The sequence below is a fragment of the Bidens hawaiensis genome, unplaced genomic scaffold, assembly GCF_021521415.1.
Source record: "Bidens hawaiensis isolate Kalapana, Puna unplaced genomic scaffold, B.hawaiensis_p1.1 tig00019940_1, whole genome shotgun sequence".
NCBI classification, from domain to species: Eukaryota; Viridiplantae; Streptophyta; class Magnoliopsida; order Asterales; family Asteraceae; genus Bidens; species Bidens hawaiensis.
Window position 1 is genome coordinate 1967 of NW_027493030.1, and position 15241 is coordinate 17207.

Genomic DNA, 15241 nt, shown 5'->3' on the forward strand with positions numbered 1-15241 from the left:
CAACCGAGTGACTTAAAAAATAGTAAAGTAACTCACTAATACATTAAAGAAATAATTTTATTTATATATAAAACACTAACTAATAAAAGTGCAAAAGTGCACCCATCATTAAAAAAAATAGTTTTTTTATATAATTATGAGGCTACAACGCTCTAACCATTTAAAAAATTATCATCAATTGTACATGTTTTTACATTTATACCACTTTTCAATGATGTAGTGGCATGCACGCCTCTGGCTATCCGTCATATTAGTTACTTCAACTTTTAGACGGGCATTTAGCTTTAACGGTTTTGATTAAACAGACGTATAATCATAATCATAATCATAACCATAACCATAACCATAATCATAATCATGTAAATCATTTACAACAGTAAAAAAAATTTGGAATCCACCTTTACCGGTTAATATCAAACCAATAATAATATTGAGTATGCATAGAACTTGAGTGGTGTGTATAGCCTCACCTATCAATTTCTTTTTATATCTTGCAGATGAATTTCATTTCATTTAATCATCAAAAATTGACAGGTCCAAACTCCAAAGTCCAACAATCTTCTTTAATGCTTAAATTAAGCATGTGTTTTCTTTCTACTTTTTGAATCTTGTAAAAAGATATAAGCTTTTGATCAATCATTGCACAAACCCATGAACACCTTTCTTTCATGAATTAATCTCTTCTTGTTCATAAATATATAAATATATACAAGATCACTTGGGTATTGTTAAAAACATCAAATCTTTCATTTTTATTATTTAACTAAGCTTAAATGGCTACCACCCAAAACCCCACAAAGCCAATTTCATCTTTTCTTGGTTCTCCAAGATTCTTGAATTGCTTCTTCATGTCAAAAAAATTTGATGTAGAATCATCACCAACCTCAGTTCTTAACAACCCATTTGGATTTAGACAAAGCCCAGTCAAACCCAGAAAGATCTTTGAAGAAATCAACAACCCATTTGAGAAATATGAATATGAATCTGAATCTGAATCAAAATCAAGAAATGGAATTGCTCTTGCTTTGATTCAAGAAAACCCTATTGACACTATTAACCGAAAGATTCTGTTCGGTTCAGGTCTTACTATTAATATCCCATCATCTGACCAGTTATGTTGTGATTTCGGGATCAAGACTCCGAAATCGCATTTTACTGGTCAGTTGAGTTCTCCGGGACCCGAGTCTCTTCGAGCTCTATCTTTGAGTGAGATGGAGCTCTCAGAGGATTACACAAGGGTAATCACTTACGGGTCGAACGCAAAAACGACACATATTTATGATAATTGTGTTGTGGATTGTTGCTGTGATGTTCCGAAATCGCCATGGCAGAGTTTTATTAGTTTTTGTCATACTTGCAAGAAGAATCTTAAAGATGACTGTGACATTTTCATGTACAGGTTAGTCTAAAGTTTGAATTTTTAATTGTTAAGTGTGTAGAATTTGAAGTGTTTGTTATGAAATTTGACCAAAAAGATTTTAGTTTGATTTGGATTATTATTAATAATGATGGGATAAAGTTCTTGATTTGTGTGATTGTAGGGGTGAGAAAGCTTTTTGCAGTGAAGAATGCAGATGTCAAGAAATGGTTTTGGATGGATTGATGAACTCAGAGAAATGTCCTTCAGATTGTTTAATGGAGTTGGATTCAGTCTTGTAGTTGAAACTGATTATGTTCATAATCATAAGTTTAGTTTTGCTTAGTGTCCTTTTAAGAAATAAGTTAGGTTTCCTGGATGAGAAAAATATTTAAAAGTTAGTTGTTAGTTAGTAAATTATGCAAATAAAACTTGTGGCTTGGAGTACAATATGTTAAGAATTTGAACTAATATGTATACTTCATTACTTGTGTCACCCATATGTACAATGGAAGCCCTTTAGTGTCCATTAGTTCTTTTTAATAACAAAATTACTCAAAAGAACCTGTCACACAAGCACCTTTTAGGCTTTTTGCTTTCAAGGTTTTTAGGATTAATACTGAAATCAATATGTTGTTCATGGTATTTTGGAAAGTACTTATTTTGGAAAGCACTTTGTCTTTTGGTTGTTGAAACTTGAATGCTGAATTGCTAGGAGACTAGAGTGTAAGCCACTCAACACTACTAAAAGCTCAAATCAAGCATAGTTTAAAAGAGCAAGAAAGCAAGAGCCTAAATATAAACAAGCCCTAGCACAAGGTGCACTTATCGACTCAGATATGCTGCACGAGCCTATTTAGTATATACAATGAAGTTGTATAGGATTATAATTATAAACACGTATAAAAAAGCCACAACTTACGTTAGGCTTCCCGTAAGTTAAAACAAGCTGAATTTGAGTTCAAACCAGCTCGGGCTCAGCTCATTAGCATCACCAAAGAAGACGCTATTTGATAAGAGCATGAAGAAGCTAATGACTCGTTTACATCACCAGTGAAGACAATATTTGATTATGAAGAGGCTAGTGACTAGAAAGAAGCGTAAAACCCGGTTCCGGACCCATACCGGATGTACCTGACTTGGAACTAGGGTTGTTCCCGAGTCGAGCCCAAGGCGAGCCAGAGTGGTTTCAAGCTCGGAAATTAAACGAGGCAACTCAGCTAAGCATTTAGCTCGATTTTGAAGTTAAACAAGATTAAGATCGAACCAACGAGCCGAGCCTAGCTCGATTAGACTCGGTTACAAAAATGAGCTTGCTCAGCTCAGAATGTTTCAAATCAAGTTTTTTTAGCTAGTTTTATTCGAGCTTTTATCAAGCAAGCCACGAGCCCGAGCCTCGAGTTTTTTAAATAGCCCTACTTGGAACCAGGATATCCAACCAACATGTACAAACCAGATTTTAGTTCTCAATAAAAATCGTATGACCTTGCTCAACCCACCAGAACCAATTTCATCTCTACTCAATCAAAACCCAATCCCAACCCAGCCAAAACCCAAGAAAAACCTAGCAAAACCGGTTTAAAAGCGAGTCAGACACCCAACCACACCCAGAACTAGTTCCTACCCAACTCGGCTCTTGACTTTCAACTCGGTTCTTGACTTTGTTAACCAAACCCAAATCCAGTTCTTACCCGGTTTCCAGAATCTGGAAAACCTGGTTTGCCCAGCAGCAAGAGTTTTTTGGTTCAACACTTCAACATTCTAATATTCTATGCAATATCCTATGCGATATCAACACCACACATAACATCCTTAGCATATAACCAAATTCAGAATCTGAATAACCACATATAGCAACCATTCACTTCAGTACACAAAGATGAAAACATAAAATAAGTAGTCTCCATTAACAGAAAAGCGTCAAAACCAAAGTCATTTCATGAGACATAGCAAAAAACAAACAAACTAAAAATTCAAAGGTTCGAAAGTAAAAAAGACAATGAACAAAACAAAAAAACGGACCACAATAGCCACCAGTGTGTTCTGAAAAACACACTCATGAAGATGCTTCTCCTTCCTATCCTATCGGATGTTACCTCAACTGCAATGGAATCATATAGTACATGTCTCATAAATTAAAGTGATAATAAGATATATAATAATTAATAAACAAAAAAGGAAAGACTAACCAACCTTCACATACAAGTCCAGTTCACAAGTAAACCACATCACACTATCACAGCCAACAAATTTCGGAAGAACAGCCTGCTGTAAATGACTTATGCGGTTTAAGAAAAACCTATTAAAGGTTAAAATAAAATAAATATTTAACGAGGTATTCAAGATCTTCACCTTTAAGTGGCTTGGCAAGATAACCAATATTAAAAAGACAACTACAGTATATTATGGAAGAACAGCCTCCTGAAGATGATTCTCCTGTTTAAAGAAAACATAATAAAGGTTAGAGTTATAAGATATACAACTTAAGTACAATTTAAGATATTCAAGAAACTCCCTCACCTGCAAGTGGCTTGGCAAGATGATCTATCTTAAAAGACAATGTGTACACCATTTTTAAAGACCCAAAGACCAGTGGCATTGACCTTCTTTCCAAAGAGTATTGTAAGTTGCTGCTGACTCATACAGATCATACGACAGAAGATACAACTATCTTACTTTCCCTTCACACTTTTCTTTCTTAAAAACCAGAAAAGATGTTGAAACGGAATTCTACAACTTAACTTTAGAAACTGCAAATCCTAATTCTATCTTGAGGAAATAAATAAGAAAAGCGAAAACTGAAACTGAAAAAGAAGATGGACCCACTAAGACACGAAACTATAAGAAACGAAAGAGGTCACTAGCCACTGACTTGGGTAACTACGAAACGAAGAACATGATGTGGGACAAGACCATTTTGGTGCTTATAAGATTAGACTAGAGAATGCGGGCCAGTGATGAAGCAAGGCCCTGCAGAATATGGATGACCATAAAGGACACCACACTATATACAAGAGTGTTGACCATGAAACCTATGCTGAACCAGGAGAATCAATACTCGCAGCAGTGCCGTTTGTTAGCCACAAAGTTTGCAACACCAACATTAAACTGTTATATACCCAACATCTTCCCCTGCTACATGATCCACTCAATTTCAATCTCCTTACAAACTTCATCACATTGTGAATCTTTATCAGCCTTCACAATAGTATCAACCACCAGCCACCAAAACAACCAAACCTTTTCACATCCCAACATCTGCTTCCACATCTCCAAAGAAAACTACAACAGGTTAGAAATCTACAGCCAACCATATAAGCACCCAACCATTCCACATCATTCCCGCTACAAGTTTTGATTCCCAACAAATTTTTGACAAGCTAAGAATCTGTAATGACTATTAAAATACTGATTAACCACCAACCAACCGAGCAGTCATACTTGTAGGATCACACCACATGCCCAACGACTGCTGCCACATCAATCCCATACCCTTTTGTAATTCTGTATCAACTCTTACTATATTGATCTACCGCCAACCACCTAAACAGCCATTCAATCCCAGCTTCAACTCCCAAGAAACTTTGACATGTTATGAAATTGTAACAACTTTTGTAATACTGACCTACCACCAACCACCTAACCAACCATACTTGCATCATCACACCCCAACCCAGCCATACTACACCGAAACTAGTACGCAATCAGAAGTAACAACCGACTTATTCACTCTATACACAAACTAAACTAAAAAACGAAAAAGCAGATATTTTTATTTACAGGAGTGACAAGCCACTCCTAAGATGTCATTCATCGAGATTAAGAATGCGACGAAGAGTCTTGGTCGCAAACTCATACTCGCCGTCAAAAACATCCCTACGAAACCCCTTATGATGCTCCCTAGTAGGAGAAGGCGGAGCAGACTTAGCAAAATGAGTCAACAGATCAATTTCACCCGTAACCGAAGGCAACTCAAGCGAAACAGTCCTCTTCGGCATAATCGAAAACTTAGGTATTGGCAACGAACTAGGCGGCGGTGAATTCGAATAAGCCGGTCCAGCCCAAAGCTCAGAATAAAAAAAGTTATCACCATTCAAAGAATCCCTAAAGTTACCACTCTTAACATTAATCGGAACCAAGCTACTTTTCGTAATCCGCTTACTATTCTTAGAGTTTTGGTCATGTTTCTTCACATTAGCCGACGCTGGCGTTTTCGGGGAATTAGGCAACAACTGTTCAGTAATCGGTGGCGAACACGCCTTCTGTGGGCTCCGGAGTAAGCCACCGGAGCCCGATTGAAACGTACGGCAATTAGTATCCCTAAAACCAAGACTATGATGATGATTACGAGCCCTAGGTCTGGTATGAAATTGATCCTGCTGCGAAATAACCACAAGCGTCTCCATTTACAACTCAACTAATAACAGATCTAACGAATTTAAGCACAGATCTAAACTACTAGCAAACTTATTATTGTATTATTATTATTATTATTTAGATCGTCTCCACAACCAACCGAATCTGAGCAGAACGACGTCGTTGGATCCAGTGATAACAAACATATACTTACGCAATTCGCAGCTCAAACAACCAGATCTATACAAAATTATACACGTATAACGATTAAATTCATACTTCATAGCTAAAAATAATATAATTAAAAAGCATATATAAAATAAAGAGATTAACCTTTACCTGATCTGTTGTTGTGGATGAGTGATCTGTGAGTATTAGTCAGCAAGCAAGCAATTGGATGAATATGAATTTGATTGATTTTTTGAGTTAATTGTGAATGTATGTATGTATGGAGCTTTGGGGGAATAATAATAATAATATGAGATGAGAGAGAATACAAATAGAAATAGATAAAAGCGGATCTGAAATGAGTATTGAGTTATATTTAAATGGGTTTGTGGAGTCCGGATATTGTAACCGGTGACGTGATGAGACCCACTCGCCCTGTGTAACGTGGCAGAATGTGAAATGACGGATGTGGACACTGTTTGTTTTGGTATTTTGGGGTGTGCCATTGTATGTATACGTGATTTGTTCACCTCACATGTTGCAACTTGGCTCGTTTTTCTGGATATTTTTTTATTTTTATGTATCTTATTATAGTTTATGATTGTTTTAAAAACCCAAAAAATGAGGTAATGTTGCCGTTAGGTGTTAAATGATGACCAAGTGTGTGACATCTAACAACGAGGTGAGAAGAAATAATAATAGTTTTCACTGATAACAATATAAATAAATATAAGCCATTGTTAACATGAATTTTACCTTTGTATATTTATATGAAGAATAGCGTGATAGTTTAGCTTGTTTAATTAAAAAATATCGTTCTTTTAGTTGATACGTTACATTTGTTTGATTAAACATGTTATGAATAGACTCGTTCACGACTTGTGAAGAAAAACTAACCGGACCCCGGACAGATTACTGATAACCTGGAGGTTAGATAGATGTTTCCCACGAGGGGTTAGACCCTTGGGAGATGGTTCTTCTGATAACCTGCAAAACAGACACCGTGAGCTCGTCACTGAGAAGGGGGGGGTTCCTCCTTGTGACCACCCTCCGGCGTGAGAATCAGACTAGATTGCTCTTTAAATATAAAAGTATATTAAGAGATTGCTAGAGCAGATATCAGGTATAATATGATGATAATGTGATAAGATATGATAAGATGAGATGGTCATACCATTTGTGGTATTTATAGCCGAAGGTAGGTTTCCAAGGAGGTATGGCCGGCTGCAACAGTGTTCCTGTTCCACCAACAGTAGCCTACGCACGTGCCCTGCTGGTAGTTGGTGGGTAGGTAGCGGCTGATAGCGACCAGGCCTCCTGTATACTATTCCTTTTCCACCAACTGTCAGCTACGCACGTGGTATGACAAGAGTTGGTGAGTAGGCAGCGGCTAATAGTGACATACAGTGTAGGAGCATGCTGCTCGCCATACTGTTGTCTATAAGCTGTCGTATCTTTAGTCAGATCTTTTTCCCATACCTCATCAGGTACAGTACAGAAGATCTTCCCGTATCGTACGGACTGGCTTATTTGGGCGGGAGTATTCCCCCTCCCGCCCTTGTGCGGGATTGTTCCCGGCTTCGCTCATTCCTTCAGGTGACACTGAACGATTGAGAGCTAAGTGCCTTGTGCGTGTAGCCTTGCTGCGCAGGTGGCCTTCCCTAATGGCTTGTATCCGAGGCTGCGGGGACAGGCGGAGTCCTTCACCATTGGGAGGCATTTCCTGCGGGACCAGCTTGCGTACTGCGCGTAAGGACGTCACGTCTCTGAGCATGGTTGGTCCTGCGGATCCAGTTGGTTTCTGCGCAGACGTCCCTGTTTAAGGTGAGTCTTGCGGGTCCAACTGGGCTCTGCTGGGACCTACCTCTTCAAGTCCCCCCAGTCCAATGTTCTTCTCATGCGTGTTTAATAAAGTGAGGTGAACTTTTGGACTTAAGCAAAGGGTTTTGAAAAGGGTTTTTTAAGGTTTTCCATGGGGATTCTTCTCGCGGAAGTCCTTGTCACTTGCAGAAATTCCCGAGTTTCCTGCTTGGTCTTTGGGTATGATGCGGGTAGGTCTGTAACCTCCTCGCAAGTCAGGAGCGTTGAGTCCCACTTGTGTGGACTCTCCATGAGGTTTTGGTAGTTTTGAACATAGTGATCAATTATGTTAAAACCACCAATTCCATCCTGGAGCTTCAAACAACGTAGTTCTCGACGTTCCCGCTATGCGGGGATGTTATTTCCGTTTCCGCAAGCATTGCCCAGAAGATCCTTCTTGGTTTCAATTCCCAGCGGAGCGCTAGGTATGTGAAGGGTTTTGCCTTAACACTGTACCAGCGCTCGTCTTACGGTTACTTTACTTCCAAGGTATTCCTGGCGTCAATTCCCTGCGGGTGCTAGGTATGTGAAGGGTTTTGCCTTTACACTGTACCCGCACCCGTCTTATAGTTACTTGGTTGCCGAGGAATATTTGGCTTCAATTCCCTGCGGGTGTTAGGTATGTGAAGGGTTTTGCCTTTACACTGTACCCGCATCCGTCTTTCGGTTACTTGTTCGCCAAAGTTTACTTGGCTTCAATTCCCTGCGGGTGCTAGGTATGTGAAGGGTTTTGCCTTTACACTGTACCCGCATCCGTCTTACGGTTACTTGTTTGCCAAGGTTTTACTTGGCTTCAATTCCCTGCGGGTGCTAGGTATGTGAAGGGTTTTGCCTTTACACTGTACCCGCACCCGTCTTATGGTTACTTGTTTGCCAAGGTTTTACTTGGCTTCAATTCCCTGCGGGTGCTAGGTATGTGAAGGGTTTTGCCTTTACACTGTACCCGCACCCGTCTTATGGTTACTTGTTTGCCAAGGTTTTACTTGGCTTCAATTCCCTGCGGGTGCTAGGTATGTGAAGGGTTTTGCCTTTACACTGTACCCGCACTCGTCTTATGGTTACTTGTTTGCCAAGGTAAGGGGTATTTTCCCGCTTACTTTCTAATATTTTCAAAATTTGAATTTTGAAATTCGAAGGGTTTGTGGAAAGATAGGAACAGTCCAAACCTCTGAAACGTCGTGCGACGGTTTCTTCTGACTGTGTCAGGACGTGCAGGAAGTTATGGTGACGTGACAGTACATGGTCATTCCAGACGCTTTTCTGGCGCGTAGGCGCGATTTTGGGGCGCGTGGCCGCGAAATTACTGGCACACGTCCTTTCAACAGCTGTTTCCAGCTTGCTTTTTGCCACGTGTCATAGTTTCATTGCACCTTCGATTTCTCTCTCCTCCGCATTAAATTCACCGCATTAATTGCGATTACTATATAAAGGGGGAGAGGGTTCTTTGTAATCCACACTTTCACCCTTCTCTTCTTTAGCGATTTCCGGCAAATACTCCCCTTTTCAGGCAAGCATTTTCCCGAAATCGTTTTCTTCTCTCTGCAATATGTCTTCCCATGATGCTGAAGCTGTAGCCGACGATAGGAGTACTGCTGGCGAGTGCCAGTGTGCTCTACCTGTCGATCAGTACCAGTACGTCGTCAGGAAATTCATACTTGAGTCTCTTGAGCCTGAGTTTCCTGAACCCCACCAGACTGTGTACGATGCCCCCAGTGGCAAGATCGGGGTATATGCTGCATTCTTTGTTTATGGGAACCTTAGGTTCCCATTGACAAAGTTTGTGTACCGTGTCCTGGAGAGGCACGGTGTGCACCTAACCGAGTTGCATCCGATGGCGATTGCCAAGATCCGGCACTTCGAGTGGGTGTGCCGGATTCTGGGTATTGAGCCCTATGTGGACCGCCTGATGACCTTCTATACTTGGAGGTGCATCCAGGGGTGGTACACCCTTACAACCCGTATTAAGGGTTTGAAGATCTGCGTGACCGAGCGCAGTCTCCGATCGTGGAAGCGGGAGTTCTTCTACGTTTCTGCCCGCGCCATCCCCATTGCCATGAAGTTTAAGAAGGGGCAAGCGCTTCCGAGCCTTCATGCTTCCAGCTACCAGGAGGCGGAATGGTTCGCGAAGATATCCCGGGTCCAATCTCCGGTTTACCGGTTTGCGGAGTCCGGGATGGTGATGCTGGGGATGAGTCGGGTATGGAAGGATGCGTCCCGGTTTCCCATCCTTCTCGAATACGGTTTGAACTCTATTCCTTATGGTATGTCTTGTCTTTCTTGCTGATATGAGTCTGTCTTCTAACTGTTTCTTTTCTTTCAGAGGGGAACGATTTGGAGTCGCTCCTGTACCCGCGGGAAGCTGACGGTCCCGTGCGGGTGGGCACTCCTGCTCTAGACGAGAACGAGTTGCCCATCCTGGAGCAAACGGTGGATCGGTTTGTGGAGGTCTATCCGCTGGGCCACGAGATCCTGAGCCAACGGCGGCCAGGTAAGGCGATACTCTATCCTCAACCCCTCAATGCTGTACCCGCTGCTAGAATTCCTGACATCCTGTCCTCTTCTGAGGAATCCGCAGATGGTCCTCCGCTGGTGCGGAAGAGGAAGGCTGCGGGTGGGAAAGGGAAGGAGAAGGTGGCCTCCACAGCTGATCCGGTGCTCCTATCTGACACCGAGTCAGATAGTGAAGAGGTGGCGGGGAACCCCGGTGGTGAGAAGACCACTGTTCCGGAGGCTACGACTGTTACCTCCGGAGAACCATTGACGACGACGGTGACCGGCATCAAGAGACCGGCTCCATCGGGCTCGTCCCCGCCCGTCCGTACGTTCAGGCTCAAGAAAACCCGTAAGTACAAACATCCTTGTTTTTGTAGATTTATCATACTTCATAAATTTATTAACACTTCTTGTGCAGGCGTGGATGTTGACGCATTCCAGGGTGGAGCGCAGAGGAGTACCTCTCCGCCGATGACGGTAGGCTCGGTCAGCCTACCTGAGGCGACGACCCAGGCGCCTGCGCCTGCTTCCGCTGGATCAGTTGCTCAGTCCCTTGAGCCGACTGTTCCAGCCAAGATGACGTCACCGCCGGTGGTAAGTGCGATTTTTACAACATCTTTCACCGAGCCGGCGGTTACGATTGCTGCGGATTCTGCGGCAGCGACTGCGGCGGCTGCCACCATGCCCCCGCCACCGGCACCGACGGCCGGCCCATCAGGTACGCATGGGAGTACTCGCCAATCTTTGCCACCTTCCCATCTGCCTGACCTTTTGGATGGGTTTCCTTTGGGTTCAGGTGATGGGTTCGGCGGCTATCGGCCTGTTATAGACCCTACAGGTGCGTAGGGTTCCTTTGGCCCTTTTTCACTTTTATTTTTTATCATCTTTTCCTAACTGCTTTTTTTTTTTTTTTTTTTTTTTTTTTTTTGTAGTGTCGGATTCCAATGAAGTGTATGTTCCGCGATGGAACATACGCCGAGGAACAACCCTTCGTACCCCTGTGGAGTGCGTGGAATGGGCTCGCCACGCTGCTCCCCATGGTGCGTTGGGGGAAGCCATGGCTAGCTACCAGGAGGGTAGGCTAACCAATGAGCTTCGGGTTCTCCAGGCCCGGATGCAGCCACGCGTCGAGCTGCTTTGTCGTGAAAACGACAAGTTAAAAGCAGCTTGCGCCAAAGACGTATCTCAAGCGCGGGCTCTTCGGGAGGAGAACCAAAAGTTGGCCGCAGCTGCTGCGGAGAAGGAGAAGGCCTTCAAGGCCCTCGAGGTTGAGGTTCAAGCGCGACTCGAGGCCCGCTCCAAGGCTGCCCAAGCTGTTAACGAACAGCTTCGGCTGGCTAAGGAGACTGCGAGGAACGCAACCGAGAGGGCCACCAAGGCTGAAGCCGTTGCTGAGCCTTTACGCGTGGAGAACGAGGAGCTCAAGGCCAAATTGGAGGCTCTCCAACGTGCTCATGATGCCTTGGCGATGGAGGATGCCAAGAAGCTTCAAGAAATCCTGGACCAGAGGGGTGTGCTTGATCACACCGAGCGGAAGCTTAAGGGCGTTGAAGAGGCTGCTGCAAAGGAAGTGCTACTTGCCAACCTTAACAAAAGCGCAGCCGAACGCGCCTGCACCCAAGCTCAAGCCGCCCTCCAAGAAGCTCTGGTTGCCAAGGAATGGCTTCTTCGAGAGGCGTTGCCTCAGGTATGTTTAGCTTTACGTCTTCACGCTTTCCTTTGTACATAGAAAAGGTGTTTGACACTTGTATATTTTCTTTGTAGGTTGTGCATCGGGTCTTCTCAGAGACTACTTACGATGATGCCATGAGCGCAGCCCTCAACGCTTCTCACGAGGATGGGGAACGGGCCGGCTTCCTGCTTGGTCTAGGGTTCGTTGAGAAAGGCTTCCCGCCTTCCAACTTCCCTTTGTACAATGTTGATACTGAAGCCATATACGACCAAGCAGTAAATCAATACGCCGCCTTCCCGCATCCAGTGGTGGAGAAGGTGAACCAAGTAGCTGCTGCTGATGATGGGTTAGTTATCCTTAAAGCCTTCCTCGAACCGCCCCGTTCTTCTGATGGAGCGGGTCCAAGTGGAAGCGGCCCTGAAGCTTGATCCTGAAGATCCCTTCCCATTGCTAGGATAGTCTTGTACAGATGTATTTATTTTCTTTTCGTAGGCGGGTAGTTACCCGGCCATTCTTGTAATAATTCGTTTGTGAAACACAAATCTTTTTGCGTATAAGATTGTTATTTCCTTCTTTGGGTTTCTTGCTTTATAAACTTATGACTTGCATACTTAGTTTAAATTAGCAATTTTCCAAGTGTTTAGAATAAGTTAACCTGTTGAACGTGGTTGATAATGGGTTAAAGTTTTGCTTCCTCTTTCGTGATTGTGCGGGTAGAACCGTCACTTGCACTTAGTAGGATGGCTAAACTTTAACCTTCATCTGACCTGCGTGTAGGTTTTCCTCATCTTTTGAGGATAAGTTAACCTTTGAACGTGGTTGATAATAGGTGTGAAGTTTTGCTTCCTCTTTCGTGATTGTGCGGGTAGAACCGTCACTTGCACTTAGTAGGATGGCAAAACTTTACCCATATCTGACCTGCGTGTAGGTTTTCCTCATCCTTTGAGGATAAGTTAACCTTTGAACGTGGTTGATAATAGGTGTGAAGTTTTGCTTCCTCTTTCGTGATTGTGCGGGTAGAACCGTCACACTTAGTAGGATGGCAAAACTTTACCCATATCTGACCTGCGTGTAGATTTTTTCCTGTTATTGGGTTTGTGCGGGTAGGACCGCCTTCCCACGCAACGACTTCACGTAATGTGAATGCCGTCACCAGTGTTGCATAGTTTAACCGTTCGACGCGCGGTTGTTGATAGGTTATTGTTCAGTTTCCTCATTATGATTCGTGCGGATAGACCGGCACTTTCATTTTTGGGTGCTGAACCTTTCCCCTTCAACTGACCTGCGTGAAGGTTTTTTCACATTATTGGGTTTGTGCGGGTGGAACCGCCTTCCCACGCAACGACTTCACATAATGTGAATATCGTCATATTAGTGCAGAAAAGTAAAATCATCAGCTTCGATGTTCTAAAGAGAATCATTTCCATTAGAAGTGGCTCTTGGCCTTCTTTACAAATTGGAATTGATTTACATGCAAACTGTGTAAATGAGCTCCCTTCCATGTTGTTGGGATGGGAGTGCCATCGAGCCGATACGCACCTGGTTCGGGATCTCGTTCTTTACGCAGCATGTAGTCTCGACATTGAAGCTGGAATTTTTATTCGTGTTTTCCCCAGCTGGGGTTCTACACGCACCCGCCTGCTCAGCCTTTATTGCGCCACGAGGTGCGCGAGCGTCCCATCTCTGACGAATGCTTCGACCATGTCTTTTACGTCTATGCATTCTTCAGTGTTGTGGCCTTTTGTCTTGTGAAAGTCACAGTATTTGCTCCGATCAGCATCGTGACGATGTCGGATTATTGGAGGCTTTGGCCACGGGAGCTCTTCAGTGGCGAATATCTCAGTGACGCTTTTGGTGAGTGGCGTCCATCTGGAGTTTCGGTGCGGCTGTACATTATCCCTTCCGCCCAATCGATGTTGCAAGCCGGATGAGGTGTCAAAGTTTACCCTTGACTGCCAAATGCCTAGCTTCCGCTTTTTATTTAATCGGGCGGTGAGGACATTGTCTTCTCTCGTCTTCTGAGTGTAGAGGTTTGTGCTCTGTGGGAGACCTCTACCCAGTTGCTTCTCCGTTTCCGCATAGCGTTTTGCTGCTGTCATGATAGCATCCCATGTGGATGGCATGCCATCTTTACCCGTTAGGGTGCGGATGAGCTCTGGGTCATGCGCGCCCTGGATGAAGGCAGCGCGAACAAGATCTTCACTGATATTGCCCAAACTTAGCTTCTTTGAGTTGAAGCGAGTGATGAAGTTTGGCAGAGATTCATCTTCTTGTCGTATGCATTTGAGGATTGTCCATTGCTCCTCGGTATACTTCCGTTGCTGGCTGAAGTGTTGGCTAAACTTCTGCTGGAAGTCTGCCCAGTCGTAGATGTGGTTGACCGGTAGACGATCAAACCAAGCTCTAGCAGCCCCAACAAGCGTCATTTGGAACATGTAGCACCACGTGGGTTCCGTCCAATTGCTGACGGTTGCCCCCGCTATGAACCTGTTCAAATGATCGTCTGGATCAGATATACCGTCATATGTGCCTATGTTAGGCATTTGTTTGGCACTCTTTGGGGCGATTGCTTCTGCAATATCCCTTGCAAACTTGGACGTTCCTGCATTTGCAACGTTTGGTCTGAACGTTTTGGAGAAGTCTCGTGGACTTCCACCTGTGCTTTTTGGTTTGAAGGCTTGTCCAAAATGCCTTTTCGGTTGGGATTCCATTTCCTTACGCTTCCCTTTTGCCCTATGGCGAGGGTTCGCGTCGGAGTCGGATTCCTCCGAGTCATCCTCCCAGTATTCGAATTCGTCGGCCTGTTGTACGGAACGCAAGCGTTCGTTCAACTATGCCTGGAATTCCTTTTGTCGTGCCTCCGCCCATGCCTTGACTTCATCGAGAGTTTGGCGGGGGAGTCTTCGTTTCTCAACCTGGGTATCAGTGGATCCCAGTAGGCGATCATTTACTGCACTTGCCCCAGCATGAGTAACTGGGGTAGTGTTCGTAAAATTTACTTCACTTGCCCCGGCTTGGGTAACCGGGGTAGTGTTTGTAAAAACTGTGTTACCGGTATTCCCCCCAGTAGCTGCGGTTGTGGTTACCGGAATTTCTCTAACCATCTTTGTAGAAGTTTGAAAAAACTGGAGAAAAATGCAGTTCTAGCTTTATGCACGGATGGCGCCAATGAAGAAACACTAACCGGACCCCGGACAGATTACTGATAACCTGGGGGTTAGATAGATGTTTCCCACGAGGGGTTAGACCCTTGGGAGATGGTTCTTCTGATAACCTGCAAAACAGACACCGTGAGCTCGTCACTGAGAAGGGGGGGGGGGTTCCTCCTTGTGACC

At 43.8% G+C, this 15241-nt stretch overlaps 2 protein-coding genes across 5 annotated transcripts; one reads left to right on the top strand and one right to left on the bottom strand.

Annotated features, from left to right (window-relative positions):
- The first annotated feature begins 491 nt into the window (after positions 1 to 491).
- LOC143559560 (protein MARD1-like) lies at positions 492 to 1665 on the top strand. The gene is made up of 2 exons (XM_077048094.1): positions 492 to 1399; positions 1542 to 1665. Exons 1-2 carry the CDS (start codon positions 774 to 776, stop codon positions 1657 to 1659), a joined length of 744 nt encoding a protein of 247 aa, XP_076904209.1. The 5' UTR covers positions 492 to 773; the 3' UTR covers positions 1660 to 1665.
- Positions 1666 to 3239: 1574 nt separating this feature from the next.
- LOC143559589 (uncharacterized) lies at positions 3240 to 6384 on the bottom strand. 4 transcript variants are annotated; one of them, XM_077048115.1, is made up of 5 exons: positions 6053 to 6384; positions 3878 to 5953; positions 3710 to 3793; positions 3551 to 3622; positions 3240 to 3458 (listed from the first exon to the last, which is right to left on the bottom strand). In XM_077048115.1, exon 2 carries the CDS (start codon positions 5761 to 5763, stop codon positions 5164 to 5166), a length of 600 nt encoding a protein of 199 aa, XP_076904230.1. In that variant the 5' UTR covers positions 5764 to 5953; positions 6053 to 6384; the 3' UTR covers positions 3240 to 3458; positions 3551 to 3622; positions 3710 to 3793; positions 3878 to 5163. The 4 variants fall into 4 exon arrangements, with proteins under 4 accessions (XP_076904230.1, XP_076904232.1, XP_076904229.1 ...); XM_077048117.1 differs by having other exon boundaries at positions 3240 to 3453; positions 3547 to 3622; XM_077048114.1 differs by having other exon boundaries at positions 3551 to 3625.
- Positions 6385 to 15241: the final 8857 nt, after the last annotated feature.

Coding starts and splice junctions, on each gene's coding strand:
- LOC143559560 (XM_077048094.1), top strand. CDS start 774: ATGGCTACCACCCAAAACCCCACAAAGCCAATTTCATCTTTTCTTGGT. Junction 1,400..1,541: donor TGTGACATTTTCATGTACAG/GTTAGTCTAAAG, acceptor GTGTGATTGTAG/GGGTGAGAAAGCTTTTTGCA.
- LOC143559589 (XM_077048115.1), bottom strand. CDS start 5,763: ATGGAGACGCTTGTGGTTATTTCGCAGCAGGATCAATTTCATACCAGA.